At 41.2% G+C, this 25,872-nt stretch overlaps 1 protein-coding gene across 1 annotated transcript in view; it reads left to right on the top strand.

Moving 5' to 3' along the window:
• Window positions 1-1,093: 1,093 nt before the first annotated feature.
• LOC116627476 (interferon-activable protein 203-like) overlaps window positions 1,094-25,872 on the top strand; it is a 30,263-nt gene continuing 5,484 nt past the window's right edge. The window contains exons 1-5 of the mRNA XM_032397239.1: window positions 1,094-1,469; window positions 5,679-5,963; window positions 7,066-7,196; window positions 7,797-7,964; window positions 21,493-21,660. Of these exons, the coding sequence (XP_032253130.1) occupies window positions 5,699-5,963; window positions 7,066-7,196; window positions 7,797-7,964; window positions 21,493-21,660 (732 nt within the window). The 5' untranslated portion in view covers window positions 1,094-1,469; window positions 5,679-5,698. The remainder of the gene's footprint in view (window positions 1,470-5,678; window positions 5,964-7,065; window positions 7,197-7,796; window positions 7,965-21,492; window positions 21,661-25,872) is intronic.

Genomic DNA, 25,872 nt, shown 5'->3' with positions numbered 1-25,872 from the left:
TGACGAGAAAAGGAGCAGGAAAATATCTTGATATGGTCATTCCCCCCATGTGTCCTCTATCCTCTGATCTCTGGGATGGGGCCCTCTCTGACCTCCCTAATGTCCCTCTCCACCCATTACCTTAAGACCAGCTCCCTGCATCATAAAAACCTATAGCCTTGAAAAGAAGGAGGGAACACCCACAGGTATTTGTGGAGATCCCGCCAGATCCCTTTCACCTTCCCATGACTTTACTCATGCTTTGGTGGAGTTTTCAGATGCTCCCACATCTAGACTTCAGCTATCCACTCCACTACTATAGTCTGGATTAAAATAATCAGCTTTCTTCTCTTTAGATGACCTCGGATCATCCACCAACACCAGCTATCCTTTGGGATCCTTTTCCAGGCCTGGTTTCATCCTACTTGCAGATCAGCTGGTGGGTTTCAACCATCATGTCAGCTGCTTGATGCCATTTATTTGACATGTCATGGTTTATGGTACTCTGGAATGCGTCCACTGTCCTTCACAGAAGAAAACACCACAGAACAAAAGGTTTATCAAGCCCCTCTCAGTCCAGAGGTTCAGTGTTCTTCCAGAAATTACAAAAGTTTATGCTGCCATGATATGAGCTTACTACCCACCTGTGTTTTTTCCATGAATAATGCAGAAAATGTGAGTGATCATTAATTTTATCAGTGAGGTAAAATAGCCTAGACATAGTTGAGAGGGTAACTTCCTTGCTATATCTCTGAGGAAGGATTCACATATTCGTAATGACCTACTTCTGTGAAGCTCCAGGTGTGTCAATTATTAACTGGGTGAATGCTTCAGGCACTATTTAAACCAAGAGTGGTTTTATAGCTGACCTACCCTCTTCCTGGAGGTACAGACAAGTACTAGCAGAGAGAGATGCCTCTTCCGACATCTCCTCCTACCACTCTGAGAACAGGAAATGAAGCATAAGCAGCCTGGTGACTCATCTTAACTTTTCTTACATTTGAGTGTCATTTACGGGAATATAGGTTTCTAATGACCCACATGTAAGTCTGCTGGAGTTCTAATGTTGGAACTCCTTCCATCTACTGACATTTGTAACAAAAACTCAATTATACTTTTGCTATAATCTTTCATTTTGATTAAGTACTTACAGGAAGGAAACTGTTTATTTTCTCTGACTAATGAAATCGAAAGTTAAGAGCATCGGAGGGAGGTGTCTCAAAATTGTGTTGCAACTTCTCTCTCCAGGGGACATCGCGGTTTGAGGAAACCAGCACCAGTGAAGTTTTCAGTGACTCTAAGCAGTGCCATCTGTGCTTGTTATCTTTCAAAATACTTCTTTTTCCTCTGCCCTTCAGGAGATTATCATATCCTGCAGTTCAGTCTCTGGAGCTTTGTTGATTTATCTTCCTCCTCAAGCAAAATAAGCAGTGATTCCTGCATTTCTGAAGAAGACCTCAGGATCCGGACTCGTGGAGATTTTCAGCAAGGTGAGGCCCTGTGGGCTTTCTGTAGACAGCTGTGGGCCCCTGCTGGCTAAGCACAAAACAACCAGGGGGCTTCGGGTATGAAGATTTGGATGGGGCGGGGGCGGGGGGAGGGAGAGGGGCTGGTATCAACTATAGTCGGAGACATGAAAACATTAGTAGCTTGATTCTAATCCCTTAATACTTAGACAAGGAACAGACATGTTTATCCCACCACACCGGACACCTGAACGAAGGGAGATGCATTTTGACTATAGAAGACATTAAAATTTATTCCCCAGGTGACTATTGGTTATATTTAGAAGAAGCATTTGGTTTTCTTCCCTAGGTGGTGTCCAGGAAACTCTTGGTGGCCTTGGTAGAGTTCTGGGCAGAAGTCAAGTTAGGGGCATGAGGAAAGTATCAGAACATAATATTAAGTAAAAAATACATCTGGGTTTAAGGCTGCATTGTATGGTCTTATCCTGATTTTAGAAAACACTCACACACACATACATGCACAGAGTGGAAAAAGTTTTACTTCCCCAGACACAGTTATGCAAAAACATGACTTCTTTACCTCTCTTAAGACAGTTTAATTTTTTTTTAAGATTTTATTTATTTTTTGACAGAGAGAGACAGCAAAAGAGGGAACACAAGCAGGGGGAGTGGGAGAGGGAGAAGCAGGCTTCCTGCCGATCAGGGAGCCCGATGCGGGGCTTGATCCCAGGACCCTGGGACCGTGACCTGAGCCGAAGGCAGACGCTTAACGACTGAGCCACCCAGGCACCCCATGACAGTTTAATTTTTATATTATACTTCAGACTATACCACCAGAGCTTTTATTTCAGTTCCTCTTAACATAACTGTCTGCCTTCCTGAAAATTACTGATTTTTTTTTTTTCTAGTGGCAAAGTATAGGGGAGAGGAAGGGAGAATCAGTTACAAATAGACTTTCAGAACTGTTGAGCGATTTTCTGTATGATCTGTATAATAATATTCCGTATGTGCTTGATTAGAGTATGAGATTTTTAATGCTGATTTCAGAATTTTATGTATGTTACATAAACCTTGTTAATTATGTTTATTAATGTTAGTCCTATTTCCTAAATCTCTGCTGAGTTTTTTTACCTTGTTTATTTAGTAATTAAGAGATATGCTAAAATCTCCTACCATAAAATTGTGAGGTTTTTGTCCTGTAGTTCTCTCAAATGTATATATACAATAATATAATATATATTATATATGTAATTATGTATATATGTACACATGTATATAAAATGTGTTTGTGTGAAGAGAAACATGCTACATAATACTACAAATATAATTTTATATTATAATATGTAAATCATGTTATATAATATAATATGTAATAGTATAGCATTATAAAGGAATATAAAGTAACAATAATATATATTTACTACTAGCAGGTAAATACATAATTACAACTGTTTTGTTTCCCTAGGAGGTCAGCCTTTGTCATTGTGTTGCACTCTGGTGATACCTTTTATCTTCAGGTCTATTTAAAGCTACACTAGTACGGATAACCGGTTTTCTTTTAGTTACTCTTTGCATGATAAAATATTTTTCTTTCATTTTCCCACCTTTAAGTAATATTTTCTTAACAACTCTATTGGCAGATTTCATAAATGCAGTTTTTTTTTTTTTTCCGTAAATGCAATTTGACTAAATTTGTCACTTAACTGGTTAGGCCATTTAAGTATATGTTGATGATTAACATGTACGGTTTTGTTTCTGCTATCCTCAATTCCATTTATGACATTTCTATATTCTCCTTTCTTGTACTTCTGTTTTTGCTTATTTCTTTATCTTACCCTTGAAGACAAATACTTTAGTGAACTGCCCTGTTCACTGTCCTCCCTCTCTCCGCCATGTTGTTGTGCTTCCTGTCTCTCGTCTTCAGTCAGAGCTGTGTTTATGTGGAAGACATAGGCACACCTCATCAAGCTCAGTTCCTGCTCTTACTTACCTTTGGGCTTGCAGTATTTCTTGGCTCTATATGTTATTTTTAGTATCGAATATTTCCTCCAATAGATGTTTACATATAGGTCTTTGTCTTACAAACTACCAAGGCCTTGAATATCAGAGAATAGTTTCTGAGGCCCTCACATTTAAATATCATCTTGGCTAGATTAAAATGCACCTCTTAAAATCATTTTGCCCTCAAGATAGGGAGACAGTACCTCTTCTGATAGCCCTGGGGCTACATATGTTTTGAAATTCAGAATTGGGGCATTTTAGAAAGGCTATTTAATATGCCTACTTTAAATACTCTAATACTGGACACAGTAGTGGGATCTGGATCATTACTTTAAAATCAAACACACTAATATTTTAGCAATAAAACATATGAATGTTCACATTTGAGTGGAATGAATAAAGATTATACGTAGCCTCCTGTCACCTTATATCTGGTTTTATTTTGCAAATAAATTATGTTGTCACACACACAAAACACAAAAATTTCATTTTAAAAATTATTTGGTTTTTAAATCAGTATGGAATTTGGACAAGTACTGTATGAAAATCACCCTATTTCCTGTGGTGGGCAGCTTTGCTGTTGAACATCAGTTTCAATCTGATCCTTGAATCTTTACAGGTGATCTACTCTTTATCTCTGGAAGCTTTCAGAGTTTTTACTTTGTTTTTAATAATCTTCAATTCCCCTATAATATATCTTGAGGATTTATCCTTCACCCTATGGACCTGATCAATCTGGGAGTGTTCACATTTTCTCAAGAAAGAATAATTCACAGCCCTGGGAATTTGAACATGCTAATTATACAAAAAGTACACAAACACACGGACCCTAAATGAAAAGAATTGATGAATTTAAACAGAAAATTGGAATTCCTACCATGTACTGAGTGCCATCAAGGAAGTACATAAGGTATTAAGAGGCCCAGAGGAGTGACACCCAGTCCCAGATTCTGGGGGCTTTCAGAAGACAAAACCTCAGTGGAGTCTTGAAGGCTATAAGGAGGTAGTTGGGGGAAGAAAAGTGAGACTCGCCCTTTAGGAAGCAGAGAGGAAATTAGCCAAGTCATGAAACATGGAAAAGCAAGGTGTGTTGTATATTTCTGGAGCATACAACATACAAAATGCAAAAGTTACAGATGTAAAAAAGATGCAGAGTATTCAAGGCTTTCCAAGCTAGGCTAAGGAGCAAGACATTTTTCAAAACCAAAATGGGGAACTATTGGAGGATGTCAAGTGGGATAGAAACATGGCTCCATAGAAGGATATCTGGCTCTCCAAAAAGAACTGATAAGAGGAATTCAGCCTAGAAGGGTAAAATCAAGCAACTATTGAAATAATTCCAGACAATAAATGCTGGGTTCCTGCTTTAGCAAGAAAGTAGAACTCCAGCAAAAGGACTACTAAATAGTACCGGCCAATCAGGGCTGTGATTCTGCACAAGAAAGCAAGGGGAGCAGGTCACAGAGGACACAGAGAACATGGCCCAAGCCCCAGGGAGAGAGGATGCAAGAAGGGCTGACTAGGGGGGCGCCTGGGTGGCTCAGTCGTTAAGCATCTGCCTTCAGCTCAGGTCATGATCCCAGGGTCCTGGGATCGAGCCCTGCATCGGGCTCCCCGCTCTGCAGGAAGCCTGCTTCTCCCTCTCCCACTCCCCTGCTTGTGTTCCCTCTCTCACTGTGTCTCTCTCTGTCAGATAAATAAATAAAATCTTAAAAAAAAAAAAAAAAGAAGGGCTGACTAGGGAAGGGTCAGGTGTGCTGGGCAGGTACCCAGCAGGGAAGACAGTCACCAGGGGTGAGAAGCTGCAGCCCACTCTGCACATGGGCTCATTCGGGCAGAGTGGGTGGCAGAGTCTGGAGCCAGCAAGCAGACATCCAGGGAGAGACTGCAGCCCCAACACAGGATGGGAGGAGGGAGCGAGCAAGTGGGGACTCTGACCCCCTACAGCCCACACTCCACATAAGGCAACAGCAAGGCCTCTTTCCAGATCTCCTGCCATCATACCCACCCCCAACCCAATTCAACTATCATTATTAGAAGGAAAGAATTTCTTAAAAGTCCTGAATACAACAGTTATCAACTCACAGTGACACACCTGGAAATTAAGTTCCTCTTTGTCACACACACTCAAGGACGACACCGTGACATGGACCACTCACTCACATAGACACAGCCAGACTTTTAAATCATCTGGAGAAAGGTATAACACTGTATGGTATTTTTCTCTTGCAGGCTCAGCCACACCTGGAGAGATGGGGAGTGAGTACAAGAGAATTATTCTGCTGAAAGGATTACAGCCCATAGACGACTACCAGTTTAGCGTGGTTAAGTCCCTACTGGCCAGTCCTTTGGGACTGACTAGAAAAATGCAAGAAGAATATAACAAGGTCAAGATTGCTGACCTAATGGAAAAGAAGTTCCGGGGGTCTCTCTGTGTGGACAAGCTAATAGATCTGTTCAAGGACATGGAAGGACTTGGAGACATTGTTAAAACTCTTAAAAATGAGAAGAAAAAAGGTAATGGACAGGAGCCCTAACTGTCAGGGTCTGGGCCCCCACATCCAGCAGAGCCCTGGTGTTGGCACACCTGAGAGATCCGTTTCTCAATTTCCAACTGGGTAGCTGAGAATGAGATGGCCCTTCAGAACACCAACAAGTTTACAACTTAGACAAAGAGGTCCACTGTATTTTACAGGGTGTATTTTGGGGGTGCCAGTAAAGAAAAAAGCAGAAAGAGTTGACAAGAAAGGCAGAGACTTCTACATATTACGAAGGTTGATCAAGGACAAAATTAGGAAAAATTGTGAGATTTAAAAATACTTTATTCAGTTCATATGCTGCTCTGTTACATATTTACTCCATCATTACTATATTCTTTAGCAAAAAATATGAGGCAATGCTTAAAGAAAAAGCCAGCTCTCGGGGATGTGAAGAATTTGCCTCTTCTAAAATCACTGGATCCTAAAAACTTTTTTTTTGTTGTTTTGTTTTGGATCCTAAAAACTTTTTAAAACATCAAGTTCAGTATCACCAATTTGTCACATCACCAATTAGATCAGATTTTCTTTCTCTGGTTTCTGTAATTCAAACAGACCTTCCATAGGAGTTAACCCACCAATTGCATCATGAAAACTGCAGATCCTTTTTTTTAAGATTTTATTTATTTATTTGATAGAGAGAGAGAGGGAGAAAAGTGGGGGGGGGGGCAGAGGGAGAAGCAGACTCCCCACTGAGCAGGGAGCCCCATGTGGGGCTCAAACCCAAGACCCTGAGATCATGACCTGAGCCAAAGGCAGACACATAACAGACTGAGCCGTTGAGGTGCCCCAAAACTGCAGATTCTTGAAAAGAACATATAGGATAAGTGGGTTGGAAAAGGGTTTGACTGAGGTACCTGGGAGTCCAGCAGATGGAGGGCTGTGCTTATGTCCCCAGAGAAGCAAGGAAACTGGCAGTGTGAGTCAGCTCTTGTCACCTGGCTGGTGGGCTGATGAAGGGGGGGAGCACACCAGCATTCCCAGACCCCCAAGCAGGAGCTGAGAGGACATAGCATTGGAAATGCTACAGCTGCCCTAGACCAGCTCCTTTGGATTTATCATGTTCTTTTTAACTGTTTCAGTTATGAGGCAATGCAGAGTAAAAGGAAACGTGCCCATGAAGACAAGAAAGCAGGATGCATCCAGTACTGACGAATCCACATCTACCATGAATGAAGATTTGGTATCAGTCCATGACACACCCATGTCCAAGGTAGGATGGTGAAGGTCCCGCTGAAGAAGCTTCTTCTATGCTCTACCACTTATTACCTTCTTATGTACACTGAGTGCTTTATTCATTTCTCAACCTGCAAATAGAAGAATGGAGAAAAGGGATTCCAGGGGCAGAATGAAAATGAGGTTCAGTGTCAGCAAACTCTTAGTTATTAATCACCCATGATGTTTCAGAACTGTATGCACATAACATGTGTGTATAACTCCACGTAAAGGAGATATGGAGTCATGACCCCTCTTGAGATGTGCACAAAATTGGAAGTCACACTAGGAGAGCAGCTTGCCAAAGGCTGCTTAAAGACACAAAATTCAAATGTAGATTTTATAAATTCCAGCACAGCATTCTTGCCACAGGGATGAGGGGAATTTCCAGGCTCTTGTGTGCATCAATCATGTGTGTGGGTTGCCTGCTTTCCAGTCACCTCCTGAGAGGATGGAGTCCATGTACCTCCTGGAATTCGTGAGCACAGAAATTTTAGCACAATTAGAAACTAGTAATAAAAAGTTGATTTGCTCGCTAGTAATGATGTGCTTCATCTAATATTGAAAACCATTAACCAGGGGCAAAAATTACTTTCAGAAAAAGAAAATCAAAACCATACAGAATGAGGAATCCAAGAGGACCCAGCCAACCCAGGGACAGAGTCAGCTTCCAGGACCTTCTGTAACCAGTACACAGTCAACGTGCAGCAACCCTCAGACTCCTCAGACGCCTCCACCAACCGCAGGCAGCAGTTCCTCAACCAAGGTACCATCTTCCTCTTCCCATTAATTGTACTCTTCCACAACATGCTATTGGTCTTGTCATGACATTGAGAGAGCTTCTTAGTAATTTGCTACGATGTGTAAATACTCTAATTACCAAAAACCACCCATTATTTTATCAAATGCAGATACTGAGATTTTGGTGTATTAGAAGGCCTTTGCTATTTGCAAGCTATGCATTTTGACATAATTCCTGATCTCAAGAGGGTTACCGGCTTGGTCCAGGAGTCGGGGTGGGAAGTGGCCAGATAATTAGAGATGAACATAAGAGGATATTTATCCCCTATGTTCTCCATTCATCCATTTCTCCTTGACTTACTGACCATTCTTTTGGATTCATGTCCAGCATTCTGTGCTTGCTCCCACATCTTCTGTGTAAACATATGCTAATTCTGTGATTTGGAATACATTGTTCCTATCTTTTCACTGGCCCAGAAACACCCCCTTCAGACCCCAGGTTGACTCATTTCCTCTGACAAGTCCTCCTCAATGCCCGACTACAGTACATCACATCTTCCCACTGCTCCCTTTCATGGGTCCCTTTATTTTTCCTGCCCAGCTTTTGCAACCATTATAATGAATCTAAGTTCTCCTTTCTTCCCGGACAATAACCTCAGATGATAGGGAAAGACAGGACAAGGGTAGACAGGTGAGTGCCTACAAACATGCATTAACTCCTTCCTACCAGCCTCTGTGCTGCCCTGACAAGGCCCCAGTGGCTGCCATCACTTAGGGGTACAATGTCCATTCTGTGGTGAATACACAGGCAACCTGAGGGATTGGCAAGGCAGCATTTTAATCACTGACTTTTAGTATATTTTATTACCTGACCCTAAGCTGCCCCCTGACCCAGGCTGGACCCCGCCCCCAAAACACACATAGAGTTGAGGGCAGACTCCTTATGGACAAGGTTTCTCAAGTTCTGTCTCCTTCTTCTTCCTGATGTCAGCCTCCATAACTGATAATTCCTCCACAGTCTCTCCAGAACATACTTATTGGATGGAGCTAGCAACCTCTGCCTGTTTGCCTCCAGACCAGGCAGCCATGGCTGTGACCTTATCTGGTCATTGGAACTTCAGTCCCCCTGTCTCTTTGCCATGACAATGACATAGGTGCCCATCTCAAGATAACTCTACCTTTGCCATGCATACTGGCTTAAAAGTGACAGTTTCTACATCCCCATCTGCCTGTACATGTGACATGGTCATTTCTTCTCACTTAAGAATCTTTCTGCTGGGTGGCGCCTGGGTGGCTCAGTCGTTAAGCGTCTGCCTTCGGCTCAGGTCATGATCCCGGAGTCCTGGGATCGAGCCCCGCATCGGGCTCCCTGCTCTGCGGGAAGCCTGCTTCTCCCTCTCCCACTCCCCCTGCTTGTGTTCTCTCTCTCGCTGTGTATCTCTCTCTGTCAAATAAATAAACAAAAATCTTTAAAAAAAAAAAAAGAATCTTTCTGCTGCCCTGAAACCTCCTTGGAGCACAAGGACCCCAGGGAGGCTCCTCTGCCCCCTCAGCCTCTTACACCTACCCACCCCGTGCTCTCATTCTTCCTCTGGAGTCTGGCCACCTGCACGAGAGACCTACAAAAAGTGTGTCCGACCGTTCACTCTATGCTTCATTAGGTGAGCAGGAAAGCCTTGTTCTGACTCATCTCAGGGTCTCCCAAGGATTTTCTCTAAGGTGTGGGTTCTGTTTGTTCTGTTGCCTCAAAACCAGACACAGACCAGTATTATCCTTGAGATCTGCTGTGTCTCCCCTGAAGCAAACAGCTCAGACCATCCTGTGTGCTGAACGGGGCAGGGAGATGAAGGAATTAATCTCTAGGGAAATCATCTGTTATGATTTTTAAATATTATCCAATCAGAAAGTATATTTTCAGCATATGAATCCTGTTATTCAATTAGAAGCTTTCAGTTTAACTGAATTTGAGAGAAGCTCACAATGTTCTTGTCAATGTGTTTAAATTACTTCATGTGGCAGAAGTGAATAAAGTTTTTTATTTAAATTCAATTAGGCAACATACCGTACATCATTAGTTTCATATGTACAATTCAACAATTCATCAGTTACACATAACACCCAGTGCTCATCACCTCTGGTGCCCTCGTTAATGCCCATCACCCCGTGACCCCATCCCCCCACACACCTCCACTCCAGCAACCCTCAGTTTGTTTCCTATAATTAACAGTCTCTCATGGTTTGTTTCCCTCTCTGATTTTTTTCCATTCCATTTTCCCTCCCTTCCCCGATGATCCTCTGCACTGTTTCTTATATTCCACATATGAGTGAAACCATATGATACTTGTCTTCCTCTGATTGACTTCTTTCGCTTACAGTAATACCCTCCTGTTCCACCCATTTCGATGTAAATGATAAGTATTCATCCTTTGTGATGGCTGAATAATATTCCATTTCATATATATGTCACATCTTCTCTATCCATTAATCTGTTGATGAACATCTTGGCTCTTTCCATAGTTTGGCTATTGTGGATATTGTTGCTATAAACATTGGGGTGCATGTGCCCCTTTGGATCACTACATTTGTATCTTCGGGGTAAATACCTAGTAGTGCAATTGCTGGGTTGTAGGGTAGCACTATTTTTAATGTCTTGAGGAACATCCATACTGTTTTCCAAAGTGGATGCACCAGCTTGCATTCCCATCAACAGTGTAGGAGGGTTCCACTTTCTCTGCATCCTTGCCAAAATTTGTTGTTTCCTGACATGTTAAATTTAGCCATTCTGACTGGTGTGAGGTGCTCTCTCTTTGGGGGTTTTATTTGTATTAAGAAACCATTTCTTGAGTCTCGAGAGGAGGAGCAAGGTGGTGGAGGAGTAAATTTCATCTGGTCCCAGGAATTCAGCTAGATAGGTATGAAACCAGTCTGAACACCTAGAAACTCAACAGGAGATTGAAGGAAAGAATAGCAGCAACTCTTTGAACAGAAAAGCGACCACTTTCTGGAAGGTAGATGTGCAGAGAAGTGAATCCGAGGCGATATTTGGGAAGATAGACCACAGGGGGAGGGAGCCAGCTACTGTCAAGTGATAGAGCACTGGAGCAAAAAATTTGAACTTTTAGAAGTCCGCTTCACTGAGGGATGTCACTCCAGGGGCTAAGTGGGGCGGGGGGAGTAGGGGGGGTGGAACCCTCACGGGGATAGTGTGGTCTCAGGACCCTCGGGGTAACAGAAAGACTGGGGGTGCCTGAGTGTGGCAGAGCTCCCAGGGATCGGAGCGGGGAAGCCGGCTGCAGAGACGGAGCTGAGGTGCAGGCTCTCAACTCGGGGTTGCCATAAACCATGATCCGTGGCACAGTCGAGCCACTGCTCCTCCAGCAGGGACCCAACAAGTGGCAGATCTAGGGAGACCCCCCTTCCTCCCCCGGGAGGAGCGGCGCGGGAGCGCACCGCAGGGATCTGCTGGGTTTGGAGACTCCACACGGGGTCGGGTGCCAGAGATAGAAACGCTCGGTCACAGGCCAGGTGAGCACAGAGTGCGGCCAGAGACCGGGGAGATGGGAGTGACTGACTGCTTTTCTCTGGGGGCGCACTGAGGAGTGGGCCCCGAGTTTTTGGCTCCTCTGGGGTGGAGACTGGGAGGCTGCCATGTCACTCTCATCCTCCAAAGCTGTACCAAAAGCTTGCAGGGAACAAAGGCTCTCGAGAACAAACCCAAGCAGATTACTTAGCCCCGGCCACTGGCAAGGGTGGGGCAATTCTGCTCCAGCAAAGACATTTGAGAATCACTGCAACAGGCCTGTCCCCCAGAAGATACACAAGAACCACCAGCCAAGACCAAGTTTACCAATCAATGAGAACGACAGAACGCCAGCACTAGGGGAATACTGCACATGGAATTCATGGCTTTTTCCCCATGATTCTTTAGTCTTTCAAAGTTAATTTTTTTTTAATTTTCTTTTTTTGCTTTTTCTATTTTTTTGAATTTTTCTTTTTCCTTTTTTCAATCAACATCTTATCAATCCCTTTTTTAAAATCTTTTTTATTTTTCATTTTTAGAGTCATATTCTATCCCTTCATTGTAGTAAACCTTATTTTTTGTGTATATATAAGTTGTTCTCTCTTCAAAATTTTGGGATACAGTTTATTCTAACAGACCAAAATATATCCTAAATCTCTAGTGTATAGCTTTGTTCTAGTCTCCTGCCTGATCACATTCTCTCCATTTTTTTTTTAATTTCTCCTCTGTCTTTTTTCAACCAACTTCTTATCTTCTCAATTCCTTTTATAAAATCTTTTATAATTTTCATCTTTACAATCATATTCCATCCTTCGTTGTATTTACCCTTATTTTTATACATATACAAGTTTTTCTTTCTTTGAAATTTTGGGAGGCAGTGTCTTCTAACAGACCAAAATACACCCAAAATCTAGTGTGTGGCTCTGATCAATTCACCAGCCTGATCATATTTGATCATATTCTTTTTTTTTCTTTCTTTCTTTCCCTTTCTTTTCCCCCTGGTTTGGGTCTCTTCTGATTTGTTTAGTATATACTTTTCTGGGGTCATTGTTATCCTGGTAGCATTTTGTTCTCTCATTCATCTATTCTTCTCTGGACAAAATGACAAGATGGAAAAACTCACCTCAAAAAAAAACAACAAGAGGCAATACCAACTGCCAGGGACCTAATCAATATGGACAGTAGTAAGATGTCAGAATTAGAGTTCAGAATCATGATTATAAAGATACTAGCTGGGCTTGAAAAAAGCGTAGAAGATACTAGAGAACCCCTTTCTGGAGAAAAAAAAGAACTAAAATCTAACCAAGTCAAAATCAAAAAAGTTATTAATGAGGTGCAATCAAGAATGGAGGCTCTAACTGCTAGGATAAATGAGGCAGAAGAAAGAATTAGTGATATAGAAGACCAAATGATGGAAAATAAAGAAGCTGAGAAAAAGAGAGATAAACAACTAATGGGTCACGAGGGCAGAATTCGAGAGGTAAGTGATAGCGTTAGACAAAACAATATTAGAATAATTGGGATCCAGGAAGAAGAAGAAACAGAGAGAAGGGCAGAAGTTATATTGTAGCAAATTATAGCAGAGAACTTCCCTAATCTGGGGAAGGAAACAGGCATCAAAATCCAGGAGGCACAAAGAACCCTTATCAAAATCAATAAAAATAGGTCAACACCCCGACATCTAATAGTAAAACTTATGAGTCTCAGAGACAAAGAGAAAATCCTGAAAGCAGCTCAGGACAAGAGATATGTAACCTACAATGGTAGAAACATTAGATTGGCAACAGACCTATCCACAGAGACCTGGCAGGTCAGAAAGGACTGGCGTGATATATTCAGAGTACTAAATGAGAAAAATATGCAGCCAAGAACACTATATCCAGCTAGGCTGTCATTCAAAATAGAAAGAGAGATAAAAATCTTCCAGGACAAACAAAAACTAAAAGAATTTGCAAACACCAAACCAGCCCTACAAGAAATATTAAAAGGGGTCCTCTAAGCAAAGAGAGAGCCTAAAAGTAACATAGACCAGAAAGGAATAGAGACAATATACAGTAACAGTCACCTTACAGGCAATACAATGGCACTAAATTCATGTCTTTCAATAGTTACCCTGAATGTAAATGGGCTAAATGCCCCAATCAAAAGACACAGGCTATCAGATTAGATTAAAAAACAAGACCCATCAATATGCTGTCTGCAAGAGACTCATTTTAGCTCCAAAGACACCTCCAGATTGAAAGTGAGGGGGAGGAAAACCATCTACCATGCTAATGGACATCAAAAGAGAGCTGGGGTGGCAATCCTTATATCAGACAAATTAGATTTTAAACCAAAGACTGTAATAAGAGATGAGGAAGGACACTATATCCTACTTCAAGGGTCTAGCCAACAAGAAGATCTAACAATTATAAATATCTAGGCCCCTAACATGGGAGCAGCCAATTATATAAGCCAATTAATAACAAAATCAAAGAAACACATCGACAACAATACAATAATAGTGGGGGACTTTAACAACCCCCTCACTGAAATGGACAGATCATCTAAGCAAAAAATCAACAAGGAAATAAAGACTTTAAATGACACACTGGACCAAATGGACTTCACAGATATATTTAGAACATTCCATCCCAAAGCAACAGAATGCACATTCTTCTCTAGTGCCCATGGAACATTCTCCAGAATAGATCACATCTTAGGTCACAAATCAGGTCTCAACTGGTACCAAAAGATTGGGATCATTTCCTTCATATTTTTGGACCACAATGTTTGAAACTAGAACTCAATCACAAGAGGAAAGTTGGAAAGAACTCAAATATATGGAGGCTAAAGAGCATCCTACTAAAGAATGAATGGGTCAACAAGGAAATTAAAGAAGAATTAAAAAAACTCATGGAAACAAATGAAAATGAAAACACAGCTATTCAAAATCTTTGGGATGCAGCAAAGGCAGTCCTAAGAGGAAAGTATATAGCAATACAGGCCTTTCTCAAGAAACAAGAAAGGTCTCCAATACACAACCTAATCTTACACCTAAAGGAGCTGGAGAAAGAACAGCAAATAAAGCTAAATGCAGCATGAGAAAAGAAATAATAAAGATCAGAGCAGAAATCAATGAAATAGAAACCAAAAGAACAGAACAGATCAACAAATCTAGGAGCTGGTTCTTTGAAAGAATTAACAGGATGGATAAACCCCTGGCCAGACTTATCAAAAAGAAAAGAGAAAGGACCCAAATAAATAAAATCATGAATGAAAGAGGAGAGATCACAACCAACACCAAAAATACAAACAATTATAAGAACATATTATGAGCAACTCTATGCCAGCAAATTAGATAATATGGAAGAAATGGATGCATTCATAGAGATGTATAAACTACCAAAACTGAACCAGGAAGAAATAGAAAACCTGAACAGAGCTATAAACCACTAAGGAAATTGAAGCAGTCATCAAAAATCTCCCAACAAACAAGAGCCCAGAGCCAGATAGCTTCCCAGGGGAATTCTACCAAACATTTAAAGAATTAATATCTATTCTTCTGAAGCTGTTCCAAAAAATAGAAATGGAAGGAAAACTTCCAAACTCGTTTTATGAGGCCAGCATTACCTTGATCCCAAAACCAGACAAAGACCCCATCAGAAAGGAGAATTACAGACCAATATCCCTGATGAACATGGATGCAAAAATTCTCACCAAAATACTAGCCAATAGGATCCAACAGTACATTAAAAGGATTATTCACCACGACCAAGTGGGATTTATTCCTGGGCTGCAAGGGTGGTTTAACATCTGAAAACTAATCAATGTGATATAATACATAATAAAGGAAAGAACAAGAACCATATGATCCTCTCAATAGATGCAGAAAAAGCATTTGACCAAGTACAGCATCCTTTCTTGATTAAACCCCTTCAGAGTGTAGGGATAAAGTGTATATACCTCCATATCATAAAAGCCATCTATGAAAAATCCACAGTGAATATCATTCTCAATGGCGAAAAACTGAGACCTTTTCCCCTAAGGTCAGGACCACGACAGGGTTGTCCACTATCACCACTGCTATTCAACATAGTACTAGAAGTCCTAGACTCAGCAATCAGACAACAAAAAGAAATAAAAGGCATCCAAATCGGCAAAGAAGAAGTCAAACTCTCACTCTCTGCAGATGATATGATACTTTATGTGGAAAACCCAAAAGACTCCACCCCAAAACTGCTAGAACTCATACAGGAATTCAGTAAGTGGCAGGATATAAAATCAATGCACAGAAAGCAGTTGCATTTCTATACACCAACAACAAGACAGAAGAAAGAGAAATTAACCAGTCGATCCCATTTACAGTTGCACCCCAAACCATAAGATACCTAGGAATAAATCTAACCAAAGAGGCAAAGAATCTGTACTCAGAAAACTATAGAATACTCATGAAAGAAATTGAGGAAGACACAAAGAAATGGGAAAACATTCCATGCTCATGGATTGGAAGAATAAATATTGTGAAAATGTCTATGCTACCTAGAGCAATGTACACATTTAATGCAATCCCTATCAAAATACCATCCACTTTTTTCAAAGAAATGAAACAAATAATCCTAAAATTTGTATGGAACCAGAAAAGACTCCAAATAGCCAGAGGAATGTTGAAAAAAAAAAAAAGAAAAGAAAAGCTGGTGGCATCACAATTCCCTCCTTCAAGCTCTATTACAAAGCTCTAAACATCAAGACAGTATGGTTCTGGCACAAAAACAGACACATAGACCAATGGAACAGAATAGAGAACCCAGAAATGGACCCTCAACTCTATGGTCAACTAATCTTTGACAAAGCAGGAAAGAATGTCCAATGGAAAAAAGACAGTCTCTTCAACAAATGGTGTTGGGAAAATTGGACAGCCACATGCAGAAGAATGAAACTAGACCACTTCCTTACACCACACACAAAAATAGACTCAAAATGGATGAAGGACCTAAATGTGAGACAGGAATCCATCAAAATCCTAGAGAAGAACACAGGCAACAACCTCTTCGACCTCAGCTGCAGCAACTTCTTCCCAGAAACATCGCCAAAGGCAAGGGAAGCAAGGGCAAAAATGAGCTATTGGGACTTCATCAAGATAAAAAGCTTTTGCACAGCAAAGGAAACAGTCAACAAAACCAAAAGACAACTGACAGAATGGGAGAAGATATTTGCAAATGACATATCAGATAAAGGGCTAGTATCAAAAATCTTTAAAGAACTTATCAAACTGAACACCGAAAGCACAAATAATCCAATCAAGAAATGGGCAGAAGACATGAACAGACATTTTTCCAAAGAAGACATCCAAATGGCCAACAGACACATGAAAAAATGTTCAACATCACTTGGCATCAGGGAAATCCAAATCAAAACCACAAGGTGATACCATCTCACACCAGTCAGAATGGCTAAAATTAACAAGCCAGGAAATGACAGATGTTGGTGAGGATGCAGAGAAAGGGGAATCCTCCTACACCGTTGGTGGGAATGCAAGCTGGTGCAGCCACTCTGGAGAACAGTATGGAGGTTCCTCAGAAAGTTGAAAACAGAGCTACCTTATGACCCTGCAATTTCGCTACTGGGTATTTACCACAAAGATGAAAATGTAGTGATCTGAAAGGACACCTGCACCCCAAAGTTTATAGCAGCAATGTCCACAATAGCCAAGCCATGCAAAGAGCCCAGATGTCCATCGACAGATGAATGGGTAGGAAGATGTGGTATATATATATATATATATACAATGGAATAATATGCAGCCATTAAAAAAATGAAATCCTGCCATTTGCAACGACGTGGTTGGAACTAGAGGGTATTATGCTATGCAAAATAAGTCAATCAGAGAAAGACAATTATCATATGATCTCACTGATATATGGAATTTAGAAACAAAACAGAGGATCACAGGGGAAGGGAGGGAAAAATAAAACAAAACAAAACCAGAGAGGGAGACAAACCATAAGAGACACTTTTTTTTTTTTTAAGATTTTATTTATTTATTTGAAAGAGAGAGAGAGCACAAGCAGGGGGGGCAGCAGGCAGAAGGAGAGGGAGAAGCAGATTCCCCATTGAGCAGGGAGCCCAAAGTGGGGCTCCATCCCAGGACCCTGGGATCATGACCCGAGCCGAGGACAGCCACTTAACCAACTGAGCCACCCAGGTGCCCCCATAAGAGACTCTTAATCATAGGAAACAAACTGAGGGTTGCAGGAGGGGAGGTGGGTGGGGGGAATGGGGTAACTGGGTGATGGGTATTAAGGAGGGCATGTGATGTAAAAGAGCACTGGGTATTATATAAGACTGATGAATCACAGGCCTGTACCTCTAAAACCAATAATACATTATATGTTAATTAATTGATTTAAATAGAAAACTGTTTCAGGGCACCTGAGTGGCTCAGTCGTTAAATAAAAAACTGTTTAATAAAAAAAACTGCTCATCAAGATACATCTCCAAAAGCTAGTGAAACAAAAGCAAAAATGAACTTTTGGGACTTCATCAAGATAAAAAGCTTCTGCACAGCAAAGGAAACAGTCAACAAAACAAAGAGGCAACCCACAGAATGGGAGAAGATATTTGCAAATGACACTACAGATAAAGGGCTGGTATCCAAGATCTATAAAGAACTTCTCAAACTCAACACCCAAAAAACAAATAATCAAGTCAAAAAGTGGGCAGAAGAGATGAAAAGACACTTCTCTGAAGAAGACATACAAATGGCTAACAGACACATGAAAAAAGGTTCATCATCATTAGCCATCAGGGAAATCCAAATCAAAACCACACTGAGATACCACCTTACACCAGTTAGAATGGCAAAAATGGACAGGGAAAGAAACAACAAATGTTGGAGAGGTTGAGGAGAAAGGGGAACCCTCTTACACTGTTGGTGGGAATGCAAGTTGGTACAGCCACTTTGGAAAACAGTGTGGAGGTTCCTCAAAAATTTAAAAATAGAGCTACCCTATGACCCAGCAATTGCACTACTGGGTATTTACCCCAAAGACACAGATGTAGTGAAAAGAAGGGCCATATGCACCCCAATGTTCATAGCAGCAATGTCCGCAATAGCCAAACTGTGGAAAGAGCCGAGATGCCCTTCAACAGATGAATGGATAAAGAAGATGTAGTCCATATATACAATGGAATATTACTCAGCCATCAGAAAAGATGAATACCCAACTTTTACATCAACATGGATGGGACTGGAGGAGATTATGCTAAGTGAAATAAGTCAAGCAGAGAAAGTCAATTATCATATGGTTTCACTTATTTGTGGAACATAAGGAATAACATGGAGGACATTAGGAGAAGGAAGGGAAAAATGGGGGGGCGGGAATTGGAGGGAGAGATGAACTATGAGAGACTATGGACCTGAGAAACAAACAGGGTTTTAGAGGGGAGGGGGGAGGGGGGATTGGTTAGCCCGGTGATGGGTATTAAGGAGGGCACGTACTGCATGGAGCACTGGGTGTTATATGAAAACAATGGATCGTGGATCACTACATCAAAAACTAATGATGTATTGTATGGTGACTAACATAACATAATAAAATTTAAAAAAAAAAAACTGCTCAGAACATCCTGTGTGCTGAAGGCAGAGAGATGAGGGAAATAACCTCTGGGAAAATGATCAGTTATTATTTTTTAAACATTATCCATTCAGAAAGTATATTTTCAGCATATGAATCCTGTTATTCAGATAGAAGCTTTCAGCTTAAATGATTTTGAGAGAAGCTCACAATGTTCTTGTCAATGTGTTTAAATTAGTTCATGTGGCAGAAGTAAATAGAGAAGCTTCTTTTTTTTATTTAAATTCAATTAGCCAACATACCATACATCATTAGTTTCATATGTACAGTTCAACAATTCATCAGTTACACATAACACCCAGTGCTCATCACCTCTGGTGCCCTCGTTAATGCCCATCACCCCGTGACCCCATCCCCCCACACACCTCCACTCCAGCAACCCTCAGTTTGGTTCCTATAATTAACAGTCTCTCATGGTTTGTTTCCCCCTCTGATTTCTTTCCATTCCATTTTCCCTCCCTTCCCCGATGATCCTCTGCACTGTTTCTTATATTCCACATAAGAGTGAAACTATATGATACTTGTCTTTCTCTGATTGACTTATTTAGCTCAGCAAAATACCCTCCAGTTCCATCCATTTCGACATAAATGGCAAGAATCCATCCTTTTTGATGGCTGAGTAATGTTCCTGTGTGTGTGTGTGTGTGTGTGTGTGTGTGTGTGTGTGTGTGTATGCCACATCTTCTTTATCCATTCATCTGTCGATGGACATCTTGGCCCTTTCCCCAGTTAGGATACTTTGGATATTGCTGGTATAAGCATTGGAGTGCAGGTGTCCCTTTGGATCATTACATTTGTATCTTTGGGGTAAATACCTAGTAGTGCAATTGCTGGGTCATAGGGTAGCTCTATTTTCAACTTTTTGAGGAATCTCCATACTGTTTTCCAGACTGGCTGCACCACCTTACATCATCCACAGTGTAAGAGGGTTCCCCTTTCCATCCTTGACAAAATTTGTTGTTTCCTGACAAGTTAATTTTAGGCATTCTGACTGGTGTGAGGGTTGGGGTTTTGATTTCTTTTAGGAAAGCATTTCTCATGCCATCAAGAGGGTCACACATATAGCATGAAACATCTGCACATCAGAGTGGAAATACATGCTCCCTGCATCGACATGAAATACTAATGACATTCTTGACATTTCTCTGTATTGAATATTTAGTGACTAGATTCTAATATCTATGTGCTTTGTGTGAGTGATCTCGTCCTTCCTTATAAGACCATTTATTATTTATCACTCAGATGGTATTGTTAGTCCCATTTCACCGATGAGAAAAATGAGGTTTGTAGAGGTTAACAGTCTTCTAAAAGGGTCAGCCAGACAGTGAAAGTCACTAACTCTACACTTGAACTCTTACTGGGCACTACTGAGTACATGGCAGGAGTGTGGATGTTACAATAGTTATTAATTTATTTTTTTTAATTGATGACTAGACAGGGTCATGTCTGGACTTTGTTTCCACTGCCCAGGCTCTGAACACCTTCTAATGAGGAATGAGGGGCAGGGGGTGGTCCAATGTGGCTCTAATCAGGAAGCTGTGCACCAGAGCAGCTATTTTCAGGAGCTCCCTCATCCACAGCTTTATCAACTAGTGACACTTTATTTATCAGACAAATGAATCACCAAAGTGGTAGAACTGTGGCAAATTTATATTAGATGTAGAATGGCACAAATGGGCTTTCACTAGTAAGAGTAATAGTAGTCAAGAACATAGATTTTACTGACGCTTCCTGCCCTTGCTTAACAATTATGAAAATCCAGGTACTTGGAATGGCCTGGGGCAATTCCTGCAGGAGCCTGTGTGTTGTTGAGATCTCTGAAGGATTTGGTTGCTTGGTCAGAATCCTGCCTCTAGAATTATGAGTCCGAGGGAATCTCTCTGGGATGATAAACAAAGCATCCAAATGGATGTAGATGGGGTTTTCTAGACCCGAAGAACAGGGGATGGACACCAGTATGCTTATTTGCTTAAGGTGCAAGGAGATAAAGACCTGGTTAATAAAACATCCTTAAACCCAGCCGATATTCTTCTGAGACCTGCTCTTCTTAGAGCCTGGTAGGATTTTCTATCAGTCCATAAATGAAGTGTTCTCCTGGAGAAGAGACATAGGCCAGTCTGCAGCAGAAGTAGAAGAGAATTCCACAACAGAGCAATGAAATTGGAATTATCTGAGTTGTTAAAATTTGCAGAGCAGCATTTGTAATCCTGGTTGGTGTCTGAGCTGGGGAGATGTTGGAGGTATCTAAATATGTGCTGTAATTCCAGAGTGAAGATCCTCGTGTGTGTTAGGGGGAGAGGAGAGAAAGAGAGAGTGAAGCGGGGAATGTGAGGGAGGAAGAGACAGGAAGAGAGATAGAGATGTCCTGGTTTATCTGACATTGAAAACCATTAACCAGGGGGAAAAACTACTTTCAGAAAATGAAAATGGAAACCACACAAAATGATGAATCTAAGAGGATGCAACCAACCCAGGGACAGAGTCAGCTTCCAGGACCTTCTGTAACCAGTACACAGTCAACGTGCAGCAACCCTCAGACTCCTCAGATGCCTCCACCAACCGCAGGCAGCAGTTCCTCAACCAAGGTACCATCTTCCTCTTCCCACTACTTATACCTCTCCACAACACGCTATTGGACTCGTCATGACCTTGAGAGAGCTTCTCGGTAATTCCTTACAATGTGTAAATACTCTAAACACCAAAAACCTCCCATTAGTTTATCAAATGTAGATACTGAGATTTTGTTGTATTAGAAGCCTTTTGCTACTTGCAAGGTATGCATTTTGACATAATTCTTAATCAATCTCAAGAGGGTTACTGGCTTGGTCCAGGAGTAGGGGTGGGATGTGGCTAGACAATTAGAGATGAATAAAAGAGGATGTTTATCCCCTATGTTCTCTATTCATCCATTTCTTCTTGATTTACTGACCATTCTTCTGGATTCATGTCCAGCATTCAGTGCTCGCTCCCACATCAGCTGTATAAACATATTCCATTTCTGTGATTTGGAATTCATTGCTCCTATCTTTTCACGGGCCCAGAGACACCCCCTTCAGACCCCAGGTTGACTCATTTCCTCTGACAAGTCCTCCCCGCTGCTCAGACCACAATACATCCCATCTTCCCACTGCTCCCTTTCATGGGTCCCTTTATTTTTCATTCCCAGCTTTTGCAACCATTATAATGAGTCTAAGTTCTCCTTTCTTCCCGGACAATAACCTCAGATGATAGGGAAAGACAGGACAAGGGTAGACAGGTGAGTGCCTACAAACATGCATCAGCTTTTTCCTAGCCTGCCTTTGTATTGCCCTGACATGGCCCCAGGGGCTGCCAGCACTCGGGGGTACAATGTCCATTCTGTGGTGAATACACAGGCAACCTGAGGGATTGGCAAGGCAGCATTTTAGTCACTGACTTCTAGTATACTTTATTACCTGACCCTAAGCTGCCCCCTGACCCAGGCTGGACCCCGCCCCCAAAACACACATAGAGTTGAAGGCAGACTCCTTATGGACAAGGTTTCTCAAGTTCTGTCTCCTTCTTCTTCCTGATGTCAGCCTCCATAACTGATAATTCCTCCACAGTCTCTCCAGGACATACTTATTGGATGGAGCTAGCAACCTCTGCCTGTTTGCCTCCAGACCAGGCAGCCATGGCTGTGACCTTATCTGGTCATTGGAACTTCAGTCCCCCTGTCTCCTTGCCATGACAATGACATAGGTGCCCATCTCAAGATAACTCTACCTTTGCCATGCATACTGGCTTAGAAGTGACAGTTTCTACATCCCCATCTGCCTGTATATGTGACACAGTCATTTCTTCTCACTTAAGAATCCTTCTGCTGCCCTGAAACTTCCTGGGAGCACAGGGACCCCAGGGAGGCTCCTCTGCCCCCTCAGCCTCTTACACCTATGTGTCCTATGCTATCATTCCTCCTCTGAGGTCTGGCCACATGCGCAGGACCCCTGCCAAAAGGGTTTCTGACCATTCAGTCTGTGCTTCATTACGTGAGTAGGAAAGCCTTGCTCTGACTCATCTCAGGGTCTCCCAAGGATTTTCTCTAAGATGTGTGCTTTGTTTGCTTTTTTGGATCCAAAGCCATGAACAGATCACTCTCACCTTTGATTTCTGCTTTATATGTCCTTGAAGCAAACAGCACAGAATGGCATGATTCGTGAACCAGGTGGGAGGTGGAGGATATACTCTTAGAGAAAATGACCTGCTTATGCATTCAAACTATTATCCAAATGAAGATTATATTTTCATCATCTAAGTCCTATTACTGTGATTCCAGTTTATGATCACTGAATTTTAAAAAGTAATAGCTCAAGATGATCCTGTCAATAAGATGACTAAGTATATGTGGCTGATATGAATGGAGAGACTACTTTTATAAGGTTACTTATAACAGAGTTGCCGTCAACAGGGTCATCATAAACCATGAAATACTGTTTATCAGAGCAGAGTACAAACTTCTGAAAATCCATGGAAAAACAATGATGAAGACATTTCTGTGCACTGGGCATTTACTTGGTACTGGATTCAAATCCAGACTTTGAAATCTAAAGTTTAACATTTAGTTGGCATATCCCAAATCTAGAGTAGATATGCTGATGTTAAAATGTCTACAATTCATTTTTATACATTTAAGCAGTTAGTGTTAGGTTTGGGGTTGTTTCCATATGCCAGGTGCCCAGGCTGGCCAGAGGTTGTGTAATCAAGAAGCTGCCCTACAGAGGCAGCTCTGTTATATGCCTTTCAACAATTGGCACTTTAAAAATGAGATTACTGAATGTCAGAAGTGCTAAAAACTGTGGCTAATTAACTAATGTGATGAATATTTAATAGCTTTCATTAAGCAATGAAAGGCAGTAAAGGCCCATGATTACCGCAATATTTCCCAACCTTACTGAGAAAATGTACAGCCAGTGGCCATGGTTTGGGTGGGATATTGAATATACTGAATACAGCTCAGAATGCTGAAAGTTTCAGGTTGTCTGACCCACTCTGTAAAGATAGCAGAATCCGTGGCTGAGAAATCACATGTTGAGAGAACGTCTCCATCAGGGTTAGGATTAGAGCTCCTACTGGATGGAGGGCTGGATCTTCTAAATGCTGAAGAGCGGATGATAGAACCTGATGTACTTGATGAGAAAGGCTGAGTTAATAAGTGCCCATAAATGTGGCCAACCTTGTGTGAGACATGCTATCCTTACAACAGAAAGATAGCTCTGAGAGTTATACCTCATCAATTGATTTGGACCAGTTCTGCAGGAAATGTAGAGCCACCATATTCTATCTCAGACCAATGAAATTTCGGTCATCTGAACTTTTAAGATTTGCAGAGTGAGATGTCTAATCCTGGTTGAGATGAGAGAAAGGTAAGGGTAGGATGTCTACATATTCACTCCTATTCCCCCTGCAACAGGATCTAATTAGTAGAGTTAAGGTCCTGTTTTACAGAGTAAGAATGAAATGAAAGCATATTATATTTCATCTAATTTCGGAAACAACCACAAAAAAGAACAAAAGTCTATTTTTCTATGGAGACGAGGTGATATAACCACCAAAATTGATGACACCATAAGGATGCAGCTATTCCAGGAACAGAGTCAGCTTCTAGAAACTTCAGCAACCAGCACATGCCCAAATGCAAGTCCTCCCTGCATTCTGCAGACGCTGCCAAAAATCCCATCCAGCAGTTCCTTAACCAAGGTACAGAGTGCCTGTTTCCAGTATTTCCCTTCCTTGTTAGCTGTTGACAAGGATCAAAAGAACCCTGGAAGGGCTTCTTAGTAATCCCCAACTGCATACAATTATTTCTTTATTTAAATCACTCATTTATTTACTGAGTATATATTTTAATATCCCACCTAAATTCAAATTCCAACTCTAATTATATCCCCCTCTGCATTAAAATAACCTAAGAGCCAGTGGACAGATAATCATCCTTATTCCACATGGGATTTAATAGGTCATTTATTTGTTTGATTTTATTTTTGTGTTTTCCTCAATGCACAACAGAGACCGCTTATGTGGAAGAAGGTGTAGAAATACAGAGTCAACCAGAGCACTATCACCCATTCTTCCTCTCCCATTTTTTATTACATAAATAATATTATCTTAGGAAATTTAGGAAATGGAGATACACAGACAAAAATAGGTAAAATTTTACTGTGTGATCTCTCTTACATCAAACGTCACATTTTGAAAATAGTCTTTCTGATTTTACCCTTTGTTATGTATGTACAAAAAATATCATTTTGTCGCATGACATATATTTTTCTATAATCCAGTTTGAGGGGTTTTTTGTCACTTAATATGCCTTAAAGTGCTATTTAAGTCAACCAATGTAGATTTAAATTCTTATTTTAATGTATAAGGGAAATTACACAGTTATTCCATAAATTAGAAAAATAATTCTGTATTATTTGACTTTAGGTTATTTCCAGTATTCCTCAGACCTGCAATGAGCAAAAGAAGAACATGTGTCCATTAGATATGCTTCCATGAGCCTCAGGGTAGATCCATAATAGTTTTCCAAGTCAGATCACAAGAAGCATTGCTAGTCTCCATGACAGCCAACTTGTGGCCTCATACTTGACCCTGGGACCCACCTTTCTCCTTGCCTTCATACTTCCTTTACTTCCTTTTATATATCAATACTTCCCTCCAATTCCAAGTGCTCTCCTGAAACTCTTATGTGATTCAGGCCACTGGGGAGACAGGATGTCAGAGAAATTCCCCTGACACTTGGCTTCTCCACTGACATGCTTCTCCTCAGGGTCCTGCCATTA

Source organism: Phoca vitulina, unplaced genomic scaffold (assembly GCF_004348235.1).
Source record: "Phoca vitulina isolate PV1807 unplaced genomic scaffold, GSC_HSeal_1.0 scaffold97, whole genome shotgun sequence".
NCBI lineage: Eukaryota > Metazoa > Chordata > Mammalia > Carnivora > Phocidae > Phoca > Phoca vitulina.
Note: the sequence above shows the minus strand (reverse complement) of the source record. Positions and strands in the feature narration are given on the sequence as shown.